General features: G+C 32.0%; 5 protein-coding genes across 7 annotated transcripts in view; 3 read left to right on the top strand and 2 right to left on the bottom strand.

The window, feature by feature from the left end:
• The window catches only part of LOC108684944 (general transcription factor 3C polypeptide 6), a 3,268-nt gene extending 2,683 nt beyond the window's left edge, over positions 1-585 (top strand). Inside the window, exon 4 of the mRNA XM_018189501.1 lies at positions 510-585. The gene's annotated coding sequence lies outside the window, so the exon portion shown is untranslated. The remainder of the gene's footprint in view (positions 1-509) is intronic.
• Positions 528-5,758, bottom strand: LOC108684924 (amidophosphoribosyltransferase-like). 3 transcript variants are annotated; one of them, XM_018189479.1, is made up of 9 exons: positions 5,642-5,707; positions 2,994-3,281; positions 2,478-2,694; positions 2,056-2,348; positions 1,726-1,975; positions 1,403-1,642; positions 1,205-1,332; positions 888-1,109; positions 528-823 (listed from the first exon to the last, which is right to left on the bottom strand). In XM_018189479.1, exons 2-9 carry the CDS (start codon positions 3,024-3,026, stop codon positions 551-553), a joined length of 1,656 nt encoding a protein of 551 aa, XP_018044968.1. In that variant the 5' UTR covers positions 3,027-3,281; positions 5,642-5,707; the 3' UTR covers positions 528-550. The 3 variants fall into 3 exon arrangements, with proteins under 3 accessions (XP_018044968.1, XP_018044960.1, XP_018044975.1); XM_018189471.1 differs by lacking the exon at positions 2,994-3,281 and having other exon boundaries at positions 5,642-5,758; XM_018189486.1 differs by lacking the exons at positions 2,994-3,281; positions 5,642-5,707 and adding an exon at positions 5,250-5,260.
• A 2,301-nt stretch (positions 5,759-8,059) lies between these two features.
• LOC108685062 (multifunctional protein ADE2) lies at positions 8,060-11,111 on the top strand. The gene is made up of 6 exons (XM_018189687.1): positions 8,060-8,116; positions 8,648-8,971; positions 9,065-9,408; positions 9,494-9,769; positions 10,252-10,396; positions 10,469-11,111. Exons 1-6 carry the CDS (start codon positions 8,110-8,112, stop codon positions 10,627-10,629), a joined length of 1,257 nt encoding a protein of 418 aa, XP_018045176.1. The 5' UTR covers positions 8,060-8,109; the 3' UTR covers positions 10,630-11,111.
• Positions 11,112-11,303: 192 nt separating this feature from the next.
• Positions 11,304-13,454, bottom strand: LOC108685462 (probable Xaa-Pro aminopeptidase 3). The gene is made up of 4 exons (XM_018190252.1): positions 13,349-13,454; positions 12,264-13,205; positions 11,731-12,093; positions 11,304-11,645 (listed from the first exon to the last, which is right to left on the bottom strand). Exons 1-4 carry the CDS (start codon positions 13,395-13,397, stop codon positions 11,488-11,490), a joined length of 1,512 nt encoding a protein of 503 aa, XP_018045741.1. The 5' UTR covers positions 13,398-13,454; the 3' UTR covers positions 11,304-11,487.
• Positions 13,455-14,780: 1,326 nt separating this feature from the next.
• The window catches only part of LOC108684665 (E3 ubiquitin-protein ligase HERC2), a 17,586-nt gene continuing 15,768 nt past the window's right edge, over positions 14,781-16,598 (top strand). Inside the window, 4 exon segments of the mRNA XM_018189109.1 lie at positions 14,781-14,788; positions 15,245-15,288; positions 15,291-15,370; positions 16,122-16,406. Of these exon segments, the coding sequence (XP_018044598.1) occupies positions 14,781-14,788; positions 15,245-15,288; positions 15,291-15,370; positions 16,122-16,406 (417 nt within the window).

A 16,598-nucleotide genomic window follows, 5' to 3' on the forward strand; every position in this document is an offset into this window, starting at 1 on the left:
ACACATCTATTCTACAATAATCTTTCGTTTACACACATCTTTCGTGACCTTTATGTAGCATATACGAATCTGCATCGTGCAACTTTGGCGATTCATCACTCCGTTTATAATAAAGTTAACTTGATGTTTTTTCAATTTAAAAAAATTTTTCAATTTAAAGAAAAAAAGGTGAGGAACTTTGCTTTAGCGATAATGTCGAAAAACATTATATTAATAAAAAATTTATTAAAACTAAGATGTATTATTTTTTGAAATTTCTCAAAACTTATTTTTTATCTAATATTAAAAATAGATAATTTTATTGTTTGAAGGATACTAAAAGTATTTATGCAAAGTGCAGTGACCCCAACTTTTTTTACAAGCGGATAACAGCATTAAAGTATTCATTTTAGGATTAGTTTTATAGCTGTAAAAAATGTCGGTGTGAACCTGTGTATTAACGAAAGGGTAATATAACACTTTGTTAAATCGTACATTGCAGAATGCTACATATCGTTATTTTATTTCAGATACCTGAGTTTTGTTTGATTTTAGAAAAAATCATGCGTTTTTACCAGTCGAGGTCACCAGGTAATTCGTCTGGATACTCTCCCGTTAAGCAGGCAGTACAGTGACCGATGTAATTACTTTCGCGATTGTCCATGCGATACCTGACCGCCTCGACAAGCCCCTCAACTGAAAGGTACGTTAAACTATCTGCTCCCACATGTTTGGCCAATTTTACACTGTCAAGCTTATTCGCGATAAGTTCTTCTCTCGTTGGAATATTGATGCCCATGTAACACGGATATTTCAGCGGTGGCGAGGCTATTCTGATATGAACCTGTAAATGTGACATGACGAATATACTAATAAATATAAATAGAAAAAATATTAAGAAAACTTACCTCCTTAGCGCCTGCATCCCTTAACAATTTAATGATGGGACCGATTGTATTTCCCCGAACGATAGAATCATCAATGAGAACTATTTTTTTTCCTTTTACATTCTCAGACAAAGCTCCGAATTTCTTGGCTACTCCAAGCTGCCTCAGTCGCGTGCTAGGTTGAATAAATGTTCTACCTACGTATCTGTTTTTGCACAGCACTTCAGCGAAAGGTATCTTAGACTGTAACATTAAAAAGAAAAAAGTATTATTTAGACATAAATTGCACATTCTTATATTTGCTCAGCAATTATATTGCTGATTTTATTTGCATTTACTTGTCTGGCGTATCCATGTGCCGCTGCAGTTCCCGATTCTGGTACAGAACTGACTATATCTGCTTCAACCGGGGATTCCATCGCTAGCACTCGTCCACATTGCATACGAACGGAATATACCATTTGACCTATATTATAAATGAATACATAATTAAACATGTCTCTCTATCGCGCTATATTGTCATTCTTATTACGTACCTTCAAAAATGCTGTCGCTCCGAGCGAAGTAGACGTATTCAAAAATACAAAATGCCTGTGGTTTTTTATTTGGCCTTTCCACTATTTCTATAGTTTTAATACCTTCTCTAGTCAGCTCCACAATTTCGCCAGGAAATACTTCGCGAACATATCTTGCACCGATACTTAAGAATCCGCAAGATTCCGACGAAATTACCCAGCCTTCTGCTTCATCGTCATCGTCATCAGACTCGTTACTTGCTGCAATTCATGTTATTATTTTGCATTAATATTAAAGAATCATTAAAATAGACATTTACTTTTATTGATATTTCAATATGCACCTAAATTGCCAATTGGCACAATTTTCCCTAAACAAAGAGGTCGATTTCCATAAGGATCTCTTACACCATAAATTTTGTCCCTCTGCATTATGACTAAGGAATATGACAACGGTGCCAATTGCATAAGATGTTTGATACGTGCAGGCCAATCTGGTCCATTGACTTCACCTTCCGGCGGATTCAAGCAGAGCGCTTGTGTTATAAGCTCCGAGTCCGAATGCGTTGATAAACCAACGCCTCGACCTAATACCTGAACATACATATGAGATCAAAATGGAATTCAGATTCGATCGACAAGGATTATTAATATAAATTTTTCCTTCGTATTACCATTTTTCGAAGAGACTCCGTGTTGACTAATTCTCCATTATGTCCAACTGCCAGTGCCCCGTGCGCAGTGTGTACTACAAATGGTTGACAATTGACTTCTTCACTGGCTGCACTTGTACTGTATCTGGTATGACCAATTCCAAGATTTCCTTTGAGTTTTCTCATAATCTCGTCGTTGAAAATATTATTGATCATTCCCATACCCTTATGAACATGGAATGACTTGGAGCAGAAACCCTCGCTTGTTACGATTCCAGCGCTTTCTTGACCTCTATGTTGCAACGCCACTAAACCTAATTGAATGAAAATAAGATTGAATGAAAATTGTTTCTTCTGATTCGTATTTTTTTCTCTCTTATTGTATATACATTTATATACTTTTTTATTTCAGTTAATTTCTATCACATACAAAACGAATCTACCTAAACAAATAACTTGAGCAACATCAATTTGTGATGGCCAGTCGCCTGCAGCTATACATCCGAAAACACCGCATTCGTGTGTAAGACCAGTAGATCTTTGCTCCCTGGTTTCACCTTTGCTTCGTGGTTTCGTACATTTTGATTCTTCCGTGGAAAGACGAGACATTGCTTCAGCACAATGTTCGCTATCTTTATCGTGAAATGTTTCCATTGCGATCTGTCACAAATAAAATATGTTAAGTTTAGCAGGAGTAATTAAGATAATTAAGACAAATAGATTGGATTAAAAAGTCATAAAAAAACATGATAATCATAAACGTTCTTATCAATATTGAATTATTATGTATTTCTCATATTGTACCATTAATAAGTTTTAATAATTATAATGTAATAAAATTTAAATTTTTCTCTGGATTTAAATATATACTCTTTCATGAAACTTAATATATTATATTTGATTTATAAAGGTTTTTCATGTAGATATATTATATATAAATTATGTATTGTATATCCTACTAAAGTGCCTAAAGAGAGAGTAGATCCTTTCATAATTCTTCTTTATGTATTATCTGCATTGCCCTTGTAAACTATTGACCCCCAGCGGACTGATAGAATCACATATCTTACGTTTGTTCAATGCTACAACTATGTTTTCTCATCACATTTGCGCAACCTGCATTTCGCAACTGATTTCATCATTTTACATCGTACTGACGTCACAAATGTCATAATATAGAACAGTTATATTTGTGTTTACAACAAATCGATTCTTTCACATCACGCGAGAAATTGCATCATATTTTTCTGCAATAAGATAGTTTTCCTGTGTCAGTTACAAACTACATATAGATACGAAAGTAATGTTATCTTTTTTTTTACTTATTTTACGTTCTAGTTCGATTGAATATTGGTTCTCAAAGCTAGACAAAACTCGCAAAAACAAATATAAACTCATGTAACTTATTTATTAGAAAAGAAAAATCGAATTATTTTTATAAATATTAATTTTTATGAAGCAAGTCAAATGGATGATACTTTTATTATGTTATCTAAATCTATGTAAAGAAATATAATTTGTAGAAGTAATAATTTTAAGGAAAAATTATAACATTAACTTATGATTGTACGATTTTAACTTACGATTCTAAAATTTCTAAAGATATTAATATTGATAGGGATTACAATAATAAGTGTTCTGTTTTTCAATCATGAAAGAGAAATATAGATTTTTCTTACGAATAAATTACTAAGGGCAAGACTGAAATATATTATACATTCATCTCTCCGAGAGAATACTTTTCTATCGCTAATCATTGAATTTACAGTTGCGTCGATTTATTTGAACTAAAATAAACAAGAATGTGAATAAAAAAATTTAAAAAAAAATGAAACCGAACAGAATGTATACAAATATTTTCGTCTGTGCATGAGATCCACAACTTTACTGTCAATATATTTATATTTATCATGAATCAGTTAAGAAACTGCTGACAAATTTAAAATGATATTTGATATGTGCGAAGATATGAAATCAAGCAGAACAGAGCGAAGGAACACAATAATTTTTTATACGAGACGATTTCGATTAATTTAATTCCGATTAATTTAATTGGCAGTTAACTCGAATTGCATAAAATAAAATCTCTAATATATAATTGTGTTCTTAATCTTATTTTCGATACAATAAACAAAAATTTCATAATTCTAGTAAATGATTTAATAATTCTATTCGTGTATTAACAAAACATGATTACAAAATAAAATGCAGACGTTACTTAATGAGTTGAATTAAATACTTAATTTAATTAATAATTAATTAATAATTAATAATTAATGATTAAATTAATTCAAGTTCGGTTCAAGTCATCCATATATTTCTCTTAATTCTTCACTCTGAAAGTTTGCGCTACTCCGATAAAAAATAAGACTTTCTTATTGTATTGAGAAGGAGTCATACGCAACGAATACATAAGACCTGTTTTTTCTATGACTGAACTAGTATACACTTTTGGAACTTAAAGTGAAATAGGTATATATGTTTGGCGAAAGCGAGAAAGAGTTCCAATGTAATCTAGTGCAAATCTATAACAAAAGGCAGACTATAATAGATCCATGAAGATTGTTTTTCCCGAGCGTCAAAGCCAGAAACATTTTTCATTATTCATAAAACTAAAAAATTACAAAAATCAAGCGTAAATTTCTTTCTCGTCAGGAACAAATCACTAGAAAAAAATGTTTTGTTCTTTGAACTAAAATTTTTGAAAATTGAAACAAAAATTTTTTAGTATCGAATAAAACTGTTAAATTATGCGAATTAAATTGTTTAGTTGGTATAAACAAATATTTTTGTTATTTACAAAGCAAAAAAATTATTGCAGAAGTAACTACATTTTTGTTATATAAACAAAATATTTGGTTGCTTTTAAAAAATATTTCTACCAAAACAATTTTGCTGAAGACACTAAGGCCCAGTTTCATAACTCATGTGACCTGTTCTTTTTAGCTGAACTTCATCTTTCTTCTTTTTCTTTCTATGTTGGAAAGAAAAAAAGAAAAGATGAACTGTGCAAGAACTTTAGCTAAAAAGAATAAACCTATAGTTAAGAATAAACCTACTCTTAACCGAAATTTAACTTATTCATTACTTCTTTCCAATTCTAGAATTAAAAAGAGATGAGAAATACGTTGAACCTCGGCTAAAAATTAATCATGAGTTGTGAAACTAGGCTTAAATCTTTTTTCCTTAGTGTATAAATATAAAGATTCATATACCTTAAAGGATAATAAGTTTTTTATTAAATCAACTCATTATTTTCATATTGGATATAAGTTCACATTGCGAATCAGACTCGTGCGATCTCAATGGATTAACACTGTTAACAGCGTGACACGAAATAACGTAATGAAGCTAAAGATCGTAGATCAGCTAAATTTGCGACGGATGCTGTGGACGAAGAATCGCATGTTGGATATACGATTGGCCTTCTTTCCTATCTATGAGTTCTCACTTTGTGAAGATTCTACGAAGATCACAGAAAGGAAACTACTTGTTTGACTTTTCGAGTTATGAAATAATGAAAATGGACGCGAATAAATAATGTGCGAATCACGCTTGATTCGCGAGGATCCTGGTGGAGATCCGGATGAGGAAGCGATGAACGTACCTCACGTGTGTCGAGTGCGTGCAGAGACGCGCCGAGAAACGTTCTCGTGCTCCTCGTCCCGCTTTGGGAACACGTCTGGTTCATATGAAACGTGTGCTTCGTATTTCGAATCACAAGCCACAAATTGAAACGACGGGGGTACCTAGTGACAGCCAATGAGAAAGCCCACTGCCCGCCGGAGGGGCTCGCTCCGCTTGATCGGTATGACCATTATCTCTTCCTTCTCGAAGAAGAGGGACGATGTGGGAGGATATGAGTGCAACGCCGCGTCGATTCAAGAGACGAATGGACCATCTCTCAAAGAAACAATATCTCTCTCTTTTTCTCTTTTTTTGTCTCTTTCTTTCTCTCGTTTACAACGACAGACATCGAAAGAATTGGCATGGACCATGTTAAACGCTAGGATTGATCAAGAATAGGACACTTAAAGACATTTCAATATTAGCTGTACAATATTAGCTAAAAGTATCAGCAAAAAATTTCAGCTATAAATTAACTGACAAGTTTTTGTCATAAATACGCCCTGAGATCAACTGTAAAAAAACAAAATAAATAATTTGGGATTTATAATGCAGCGAAATATATATTTTGTAGTTTTAAGTAAGTAAATAACTTTTAAATAAATAGGTAGCTTTTAAATAAATATATATTTTGTAGTTTTAAGTAAATAACTTTTAAATAAATAGGTAGATTCAAATAAACTTTTGCACGAATTTATTAAAGTTTTATTAGTATATATAAAAAATTCGATTTAATTTGTAACGCTACGACCTTCTCAATTTGCAAATAATTACAAAACGCGAATTTACATCGGAATCAAAACTAACAAAACAATTAAAAAATTTTTAAACAATAAGAGAATCCAAATTTTACATGAATATACTAATAACGTTTTAGAATTGAGTTTTAAAAAGTAATTATATAAATAATTTAAAATTAATTACATTAAAATAAACAGTAATTAAAAAAAATTAATTAAATAGAAACAAATTGTCAATATGAGCTACTGCAGTTATTGATGCTTATAATTAATCATAATTAATAGTAGAATAATTTAAAATTTTTGTATATATTTTTGTTTTGAGATGTAATATATACAAACGTAATATATACAATCCTTAAGTTAACGTCATTTGCCATGTGATTATAGAAATTATAGGAATTAGCCGCCTCTCATTGCCGGTAATATTAGCACGACCTCGAACGGACATGTAACTGCGACGTAATCCTGTTTGAATTTTGTAAAGTTTCGAAGCTGGAAACTCAATGATCTCTTTTGTTCTCGTGGCAATCGATAAGATTTTGACGCTTTCGAAAGATTAGTCAGTGGAAATGCCACGGTCCAATTTTATCGAATTTGACCATCGTGGAATTATTTCTATTACGTAATGTATATGTCGTAATTCTATATGAGTTACAATTGACACTCGTAACGATATACATATCGATATATACTCGTTTCCTAACTTGTAAAAGAAAATAGTTATAATTACTTTTAGAATTGTATTATTTATATTAAAATTATTTAAATTATTTAAATTATTTAAAAAGAAACAAATTGTCGTTGCGTATTGGCATAATATTAATATATTAAAAGATCTACTTTGAGTTCATGATACTCTTAACGTTCGAACTTTTCCTATGATATTTTTAACTCAGGACTCTTAATTCATAATGACAGTCAACATTTTATCTTTTGATCTTACATCGTTGATTATCTTTAATTTGGATGTTCAATTTAACCATTATGAAAGAGAATTCAAACCACATTATGTTTGTTTTTCCGTAATTATTTATTTAAATGTACCGAAGAGGATTCAAATTCAGAGTCAAAACGTTTGTGAATTTTATAGTTAAATTGATTTATTATTATATTAATTATCGACATTAATAACTGTGACAGTTCACATTAGTAATTTATTTTTCTTTTCGATTTATTTTTGGAGCTCCACTTTATTTGTCTTTTTTAATTATTTATGTAATTACTTGTGATTAAATTTAATTAAAAGTTAAGTAAAAACTTTCAATTAAAGATAATTATAATTAATATTAAAATTATAATTATTAATAATAATATACAATTACAAAATATAATTATTTACAATTTATAATTTAATTTATATATATCCTATATTTCCAATGGAGAGGAGTATTGTGATTTTAATCTAAGACTCGATTATCTATTAATCCACAGTGAACTTTCTAGAATGTGTTTCATAAATCTACTCGATAAAATACACGAGTTATAACACGCAAGAGAAATAATTTATTCTTACAATGAGAAAAATATTATTCGTATGATTTTTCGTTGTCGATATCGATGTTGTTGTAACAGAGAGTTCCAGAGAAGCTCCGAGCCAATCGGAAATCAGGCAGACAAAAATCGTAGTGGGGATTGCTAAAGAAATGTATGTGAAATCAAGCGACTTACATTCATTCCAATAATAGACGTTAGAGCAGCTACAAAGATGGCTAGTAAGTCCGTTAGAAGCATTAATTTGATTAATTTTTCCGCTTATGTTCTATAGAAGCATAGACAAGTATAACGATTTTCGGATACGTGATATTAATCATGAACGTGAATTTCGTAACATTTGTGTCTGAATAATTCGAAGCCTACTGAAAGAAAACATAAAGGAATAAACGAGTTTAGCTAGAGCAACAGGTGGTCGATAATGCATTACTCATACACCGGCCGGTGTTTCATACAAGTGTTTTAACATATGTCTGTGCTTAATGTAGTTTACAGCAAATATTATTACAGCAAATATTATTATTTAATTTTAGTTATGTATTTGAAAAATTAATCAATGGACATTTGTATGAGAATGGTGTAATTAATTAATGGGCTATTGGTAAAAATAATAATTTACATACAATCTCGAAACATTCATTCAAAAGAAGGGAAAGATCGGCTTGTTATCTGTATTTGTTATAAAATAAAAAGAGATTTGTTTCGTACCAATCAATATTAAAAGATAATCTTCTCTCTTCTGTTTTTTATAGATTATAAACTTGGGAAAGTTATCAACGAGGGAAAGACGAAGAAGGTTTATGAACTTCTAAATGATCCTACCTTATGTTTGCTGGAAAGCAAGGACCGTATTACTGCTGGCGACGGCGTAAAATCTCATGCATTAGAAGGCAAAGCGACGATTAGCACATCTACCACCATAAAGGTCTTCGGGTTGCTTAATCAAGCTGGTATCAAGACAGCTTACGTCAAATCCGCCGGTCCAAAGTCTTTCATAGCAAAGAAATGTGACATGATACCAATTGAATGGGTTACTAGAAGGCAGGCAACTGGTAGCTTTCTAAAAAGACATCCCGGTATGTATGTGAACGTCAATATCTTTCTCTTGAAATTAACAGAATTAAGAAAATGTTAGAATGCACGATACTATTGATGTACAATTGTTTTAGGGGTACCTGAGGGCTACAGATTCAATCCGCCTCTGCAGGAAACGTTCTTTAAGGATGATGCTAATCATGATCCACAATGGTCTGACGAGCAAATTATTTCCGCGGATTTCCAATTGGGCGGCAGGAAGATAACGAAGGATGAAGTAGATATTATGAAACGCACTACTGTTGTCATTTTTGAGATTCTTGAGAGAGCTTGGACAGTACGTAATAGCTCGTTGATAGATATGAAAATAGAATTCGGTGTGGACTCAGATGGAGAAATTTTGCTAGCTGATATTATCGATAGTGATTCCTGGAGACTCTGGCCTTCTGGAGATAAGAAACAGATGAAAGATAAGCAGGTAAGATTTTTTTTCTCGATAGTTTGAGATTTTCGTCAATATTATTAACTGTGACTGTTAAAAATTTATTATACCTGTTTATTAGGTATACAGAGATCTATCCAATATAACACAACAAAGTTTGGAGACCGTAAAGTGTAACTTTAAATGGGTAGAAGAGCAGTTGGATTATGTTATTGAAGCACCTACTCCATTAGTTGTTATACTTATGGGCTCACCATCCGATGAGGGACATTGCCGAGAAATTGCAAAGCATGCTACAGCATTAGGTCTAAAATCCCAACTTCGAGTCTGCAGTGCTCATAAGGGTACTGAAGAAACTCTAAATATTCTTGCTGAATATGAAGGCAGCGGAGAAAACGTATGTTTAAAATTTCATCTTTTCACAATTCATTATAATAAACTTTCAATATAGATTAGGTGAAATGTAGGTTACATGAAATATTACTTTTTACTGAATCGCTGTCAAAATCACGAAAATCACGAATGCTTATATATGATTAATAATTATTATTGGTAATTATAAAAATATTACTAGAGATAACATATACAAGTTATTTGAATATCTTTTTTAATTAATAATCACAATGTTGATGATAGTAGCAATTTGCAACAGCACAATATTGTGCAATTTTATCATGATATTTATCATTACAACATTGGTCACTAATTTGATATCAAACTTGCTAGAATGACTGTATCAAAAACTTGTACTGACCCGTCGAAGCGATTTGCGTTATCCTGTTATGTTTTAATCACAAAACTTGTTGATAAAGAAAATGATAGCTATAAAAAGATTATTTATTTCCATTTATCACAAGCTTCTTATTTCTTTTTTTGTAGGTGGTACTGATAGCGGTAGCTGGTCGCAGCAATGGTTTGGGTCCAGTACTCTCCGGCAATACAGTCTTGCCTGTCATAAATTGTCCACCTTTGAAATCGGACAATATTGAACGAAGTGTATGGTCCTCGCTTGACGTTCCTTCAGGTATTCTACATAATTTGCATTTATAGTAATTGAATTTGTCTTCTGAAATATAAAATTAAATTATATTTACAGGACTTGGCTGTACGACAGTCATACATCCAGAAGCAGCTGCACTCGCGGCAGCGCAAATCCATGCGATGCAGAATCACTTGGTTTGGGCTCGTTTGCGAGCGAAGCAACTTTCCAACTTTATAAATTTAAAACGAGCCGATGTTGAATTACGGAAGTTGTGAGCAGTGGCCCAGCTAACAATAAATAGCAATTCATTGCTTTTTCAAGAGTCTCGTGGATACATTGTAATACAATCGTGAAAAGAACTGTACATATTTACACATATTTTAGTGTATTAATTCATTTTGAATGCTACTGTTGCTTTGTAGCGATTGTTTTTTTATTTTTTTCTTCATACGTATTTGCTCACCATGTGGATCGAAATATAATACTTGTCTCATTAAAGTAACAGTGTGATTGTGCCATAGATTGTGATACGATCTGAATATTTTTGTACCAATGATCGCGTTAACTCTTTTCGTATATACTCTACTGTTATTAATTCTAGTAATACTTTACTGGTTTCAAGTATGCAATATTCGTCTATTTCCACTTAAACAAATTTTCGAATAATATAAGAAGTTTTCTTTGTATGAATTTATATTACAATGTATATTATCTAAAATATGTTATCTAAAATAAAAGAAGTGCCAAGTATTGAATATCTCTATGTATTATATAATTATATTATTTTGAATTATCCTCATTAAATAAAATAATATATAACTTTATAATACACAGGCATATATATGTATATATAGAGTAATGTTGTACAAAGCTATCCTTCGATATTTTCATCACGAAATAAACACGTCACAGTAAGTGAAAGTCGGGTTTATAAAAAACTTCAATTATATATGTATAAAAAATATATCTAGATTGTATATGAAAGTGAAGACTTGCTTACTTTCATACACAATTAATGTAATTTTCTGCTATTTACACGGATATACTTATACTTTTTTTATATACATGTAAATAAAAAATAGAAGCATATTGTTTTACTATATACACTGAATATTAAACTGATTTCTTGACTTTTAGCTTGCTAGAGCTTCGATTTCCGCTATCTCCTTTGGACAATTTTTCGTTAAGATTTCTGGACCATTTTCTGTTATTAAAATATCGTCTTCTATACGTATACCTAAACCATGGAAGTGTGACGGTGCATAAGGAGTCTTCGGATTTATGTACACACCTAAAGTAATGAAGAAAAAACAAATTAATTTGTATTAATTTACAAAGTTCTTTGTCTTTAAGACAAATATAAAACATTCAAGTACCAGGTTCCATTGTTATTATCATTCCAGGCTGTATCCTTATGCTTCTGGATATTTTTCCTGTATCGTGCACATCCATTCCAAGATAATGACTGACATGATGCGGACAGTACGCATATGCAGTTGCTAATAATTTACTTTCCTCTATATTTTTCGGTATCACATTAATGTCTTGCAACCGTTCTCCCAGAAGAAAACACATATGGCGGAATGCATTATCCAACGATGGCATTTCCTTCAGGCTCTTTATCAAGTTTTTTTGCACATCGAGTACTATTTCATAAAGAACTTTTTGTTCCGGCGTAAATTTGCCGCTAATTGGCCATGTCCGCGTTATATCGGATGAATATCCGTGATACTCACAACCTGTAAGTGGACAGAAGTGTAAGAAAATTTTGATTATGTACTAATCAAAAGATCCATTCTTTTCAGCTGAATTTCTTGAATCCACATTATGGAGAGAAAAAAAGAGAAAAGATAAACGATGCAAGAAGTTAAAAGAACAGGCCTATAATTTTATATATCTCAGTACAAACCTGCATCCATCAAAACTAAATCACCGCTTTGTATAATTTGATTATTATTGATATAATGTATTATATTTGCATTCCTTCCCGCAGCTACGACAGGAGGATATGCCAAGTATTCCGCCCCATGCATACGACATTCATAATCTACAGTAGTGAATAATTGATGCTCGCTTATCTCTGGCTTTGAAGATTGGATTGTTTTTACAATAGCATCAGAGGCAATTCTGCAGCTGTCCCGCATTAAATCGATTTCGCAGGCGCTCTTGATCAAGCGAATTTGATGAAACAAAATCTTGGGGGAAGCAAATATTTGATTGTCCGTCAATTTAATCAATCGACACAACTTCTTATGCAAGATCGGTTGAACAACATCCGCATGATCATACCATATAATGCTGCCTTTGTCTTCTTGTATAAGTGCTGCTAAGAATTGTTCAAATTCTGTAACTGGCAGACTGTAATCTGTGCCAAATACTTCTGTCGCCATTTCAACGCCAGTTCTTGGGCCATCCCATAATTCTGAATGTTCATCTCTCGCTCTCACAAATAAAGTATAAGATGATTTATCTTCTTTATACGTAAGAACTAAAATACTATCAGGCTCCTGACACCCAGAGAAATACAGAAAGTCTGTATTTTGCCGAAAGACATATGGTATCTTGTCAGACATATAAACCTTGGTCGATGAAGGTATGACAACTATTTGTTGCCTGTGTATGTTCTTGGTATTTGCCATTAACGTGACACATTCCACTAATTTAGAACGTCTTCTCTTAAGTTCCTGAAGCGATATGCCTGGCAGTACCTCGCCACGCTTTATCAAGTGCGGATGTGTTGTTGATGTCGGTTGCCCACACGCGTGTGGGTGAGTACCTCGTGTGTATTCTGTCTTCGTTAGATTACTTTTAAGTGTTATTTTCGTCGAGAAGCATGCCAGTAATTGACAACCTAAAATTACATCAACAATTAACCAAAGCTTCACACTGACTTTTTTTTTAACATATAGATAGAATAAAATTAAATTTATTACAATTGAATAGCAATAATTTTCTTTCAAATTGGAATATTATTGGCATGAATAAGTTTCTTACCAAATTTATTCGGACTGTATCTCAGCCAATATTTTATACCACTGAACATATTTCAAATATATTTGATAACTAGATGTTCACTGTAGAATTTTATTTTATACCTTGTTCTTTATTTTATACCTTCGGACAACGTAATATTTTGTGATATTCAATGTAGAATTTAACCTATAAAATTTTAAAATCGAAAACAATGTGTACGAAAGGCAATCACCGTTTGACTTGCACAGCTAATATGAATGTGTGTTTACATGAAAGCTGCCATATTGCTTCATATTAATGCAATAAAGATCTTTTTAGCTAAACTCTCCTCTTGGAGAGAAAAGGAAGAAAGATGAATTGCACAAGTTTAACAAAAAAAAAGGCTTCTTGACATTTTCTCTGGCATGTACATACATTATGCTATAAGATAGAATTATAAAATTGATTATTTATTTTTTATATATACATGAAACATTAACTAATTTTTGCAGATTTAACAGAACTGAGAGACAAAGAAAGCTGTTTTATTTGCATCATATTATATTCTTTGAACTTACAATAAAATATTATTATAATAATATGATTAATATATTGTACTAATACCAAGTTTCTCTCTGCTAATACATAATTCCGCCATTGCCTATCATGACATCGCGCGGATTATCGCGCGATGACTGACATGGAATTATGTATATTAGTATAAAATATTAATCATATTATTATAATGTTTTGTTGTAAGACTGTGTAATATTGTGGAATATAATTTTTGTATCAGCTACTGACACCGAATCTGAACGATGAACGCGAAAAATCGCGTATATATAGAGCGCAGGTGGGATCAAATTTGGATTCACAATAATATAGATCACGAGTCAATCGCATTGAGCGCCCAGCAAACGAGAATGGATTGAAATGATTCAGATTTTCAGAAATATTGATTCACCAATGTTAAAATGAATGCTTTTCAATCCTGAATGCATTTTTATTCATTTATAGTAATTGCATGGAGCATATCTCTATGCCTTTCAATCTAAAAATAATATTAGCTTTTTCTGTGCATTGTGAATACTGTTCAATTCAAAATTTTGAATAGGAAATGCATTTTTCAATCCAATTGCATCCAATTGAATCCAATTGAATCCAAAAAAAAAAATTCGCTATTTAAAATACACATTTGGACAGAAAAAAATTTCAATCCATTTTAGTCCATTCTCGTTTACTGAGTGGCGAGTTACTCGGCGCCTGTATTGCCCGTATTCATAGTCAGCCTTATATTTAAGTCTTTCTTAAATTTATCTTCAGATACGCTCTACGAATTATTTCATTGGCTATTGAGCATCTAAATAAATTTAAGGAAGCTTTAAGTACAAGGTCTGATTATGAATATGAGCATTATAATCATGATAAAAATAGACATCCACCATGGATTTAATTATAAATAATAAATCTAAGAATGTACAGGTTGTCTATAAGAAAACTTAGAAAATGAAAAAGCTGTTCAGAATAGCTAATCTTGCCAAATTTTATATTAAAAAATTATCATATAATATTGTTAAATATATTATAATTATAATTATTTATCGTTTAAAATATTCCTACATTCTTATTTATCTATTTAACTTTCTATTTATCTATTTATCTATTTAACTAATTTCAAGCATAACAGCTTTTAGCATGCACTAATCTAATAATGTAAATATATCTATAATGTAAATTTCAAATTCTCACTATTAATCAACAGCTGTGTTTCAAAATTTATTGTCAGTACTGAAAATTTATACTGCACATAACATAAACTATAGATTTTCAGTAAAACTGGCAGTGAATTTTGAAACACAGCCTAAGTATAATGCAAGTGACTAAATTCACTATAAGTCTCGTTTTTTTTCGCGCCAACATGATCATGTGATCGCGGAGCGAGCGCAAAACGGGATTGAAAATCGTGATTGAAGGAAAACAGCTGATCTTGATAGAAGAGTGTCCGGACTGGTCCGGACTGTCAAGAAAAGTGGAAGATCTTGCAATAAGGAAGATCTCACGGTCGTACGTATTCTTTGACACGTATGAAATATCAGATAGACCACGACGAGCGGCATGTAAACATTGTAAATATGTCGCACGCTGAACGCGCCCGATTACTGCGCTATCGCGCGAATATTGGCGACACTAGTCGTAATAATCGGTGGGTAATCGAGCAGCCGATCGACTATTCGGATCGAGAATGAAATAGATGAAAATCTTTTTGTGTGTTTGTTGAATGCATGAATGTGTGCGCGTCAAAATAACGTTATTGTCATGTCACGCTCAATTGAGTTTTTAATCGCGATTGGTGAACTGACAGCGATGGATATTTACAGATGGTGACAGACGAGGACTAGAGGACGAAACGGGCGGCGAAGGTAGAAATTCCGGGCGAGCCGCCTCAAAGTGTGCTATCGCTAACCTCGTCCTTCTCCCGTAATCGAATTCTGCACCCAAGAATAACAGTCATTTGACAGTCTCGAGAATTCGTCTGAAGGAATGTTCTCTTGTCCTTTTTTTTTCTTTTAATTAATGTTGAGTTCAAGCTCGAGAGTTTGAGAGAGAGAGAGAGAGAGAGAGAGAGAGAGAGAGAGAGAAAGAGAGAGAAAGAGAGAGAAAAGGACCTAAAAGGTAATAAAATTAATCAATCTTGCGACAGTATTTTCTATTTATTGATCCGCGGAGAGACAAATTAACAACCGTTATGCGATTGCATGGAGGCGAGAAAAGGAAACAGTATTTTCAAAGGAAATGATACTATTATTTGTAACAGAATCTTCTAAAAGAGATCTATTTGTATGAGAGTATTAACGGATCTGGCTATACATTGGAAATCTTTATGAATAAAATTATAAACAAGATGAGCAGCCAATTAAATATAACAGTTAGGCCAGAAGTAAGATTGGACGCTAAGTGGTTGAAGACTGATCTACAACGATTCCTTTATCGCGATGGACTGGCTGAATTGTGGAATGAGATGGTACGAGATGGTGAAATTGTTGGTTCTTTCAGTGATGGTTTAGTCAATGCTGCTGGAATCGTAGCAAAGAAAGGTAAGTAAATATAGAAATAAATAATGAAAGGAATATAAGAATAGATTTAATCTATATTAAGTTTTTTATGTCTGTCTCCAAAAAATACATTATCTCTTTTTTGGCAACAGGAAAAATTTAAAAAGATGTTGAAAACAAACAATAATTCTAGTATATTAATATTAATTTTTTTTTAGATTTTTTATTAATTTATATTA

This window comes from Atta colombica, unplaced genomic scaffold, assembly GCF_001594045.1.
Source record: "Atta colombica isolate Treedump-2 unplaced genomic scaffold, Acol1.0 scaffold100, whole genome shotgun sequence".
Lineage (NCBI taxonomy): Eukaryota > Metazoa > Arthropoda > Insecta > Hymenoptera > Formicidae > Atta > Atta colombica.

What these genes read in the sequence shown, in the direction of transcription:
- LOC108685462 (XM_018190252.1), bottom strand. Translation starts at nt 13,397, where the DNA reads ATGTTCAGTGGTATAAAATATTGGCTGAGATACAGTCCGAATAAATTT. An exon ending in ATACAGTCCGAATAAATTTG is followed by an intron (nt 13,206 to 13,348) that starts GTAAGAAACTTA and finishes ATGTAATTTTAG; the next exon opens with GTTGTCAATTACTGGCATGC. An exon ending in GATAATAACAATGGAACCTG is followed by an intron (nt 11,646 to 11,730) that starts GTACTTGAATGT and finishes TCATTACTTTAG; the next exon opens with GTGTGTACATAAATCCGAAG.
- LOC108685062 (XM_018189687.1), top strand. An exon ending in CTTTCTAAAAAGACATCCCG is followed by an intron (nt 8,972 to 9,064) that starts GTATGTATGTGA and finishes CAATTGTTTTAG; the next exon opens with GGGTACCTGAGGGCTACAGA. An exon ending in AACAGATGAAAGATAAGCAG is followed by an intron (nt 9,409 to 9,493) that starts GTAAGATTTTTT and finishes CCTGTTTATTAG; the next exon opens with GTATACAGAGATCTATCCAA.
- LOC108684924 (XM_018189471.1), bottom strand. Translation starts at nt 5,725, where the DNA reads ATGAACCAGACGTGTTCCCAAAGCGGGACGAGGAGCACGAGAACGTTT. An exon ending in ACGCACTCGACACACGTGAG is followed by an intron (nt 2,695 to 5,641) that starts GTACGTTCATCG and finishes TATTTGTGACAG; the next exon opens with ATCGCAATGGAAACATTTCA. An exon ending in CGGAGTCTCTTCGAAAAATG is followed by an intron (nt 1,976 to 2,055) that starts GTAATACGAAGG and finishes ATGTATGTTCAG; the next exon opens with GTATTAGGTCGAGGCGTTGG.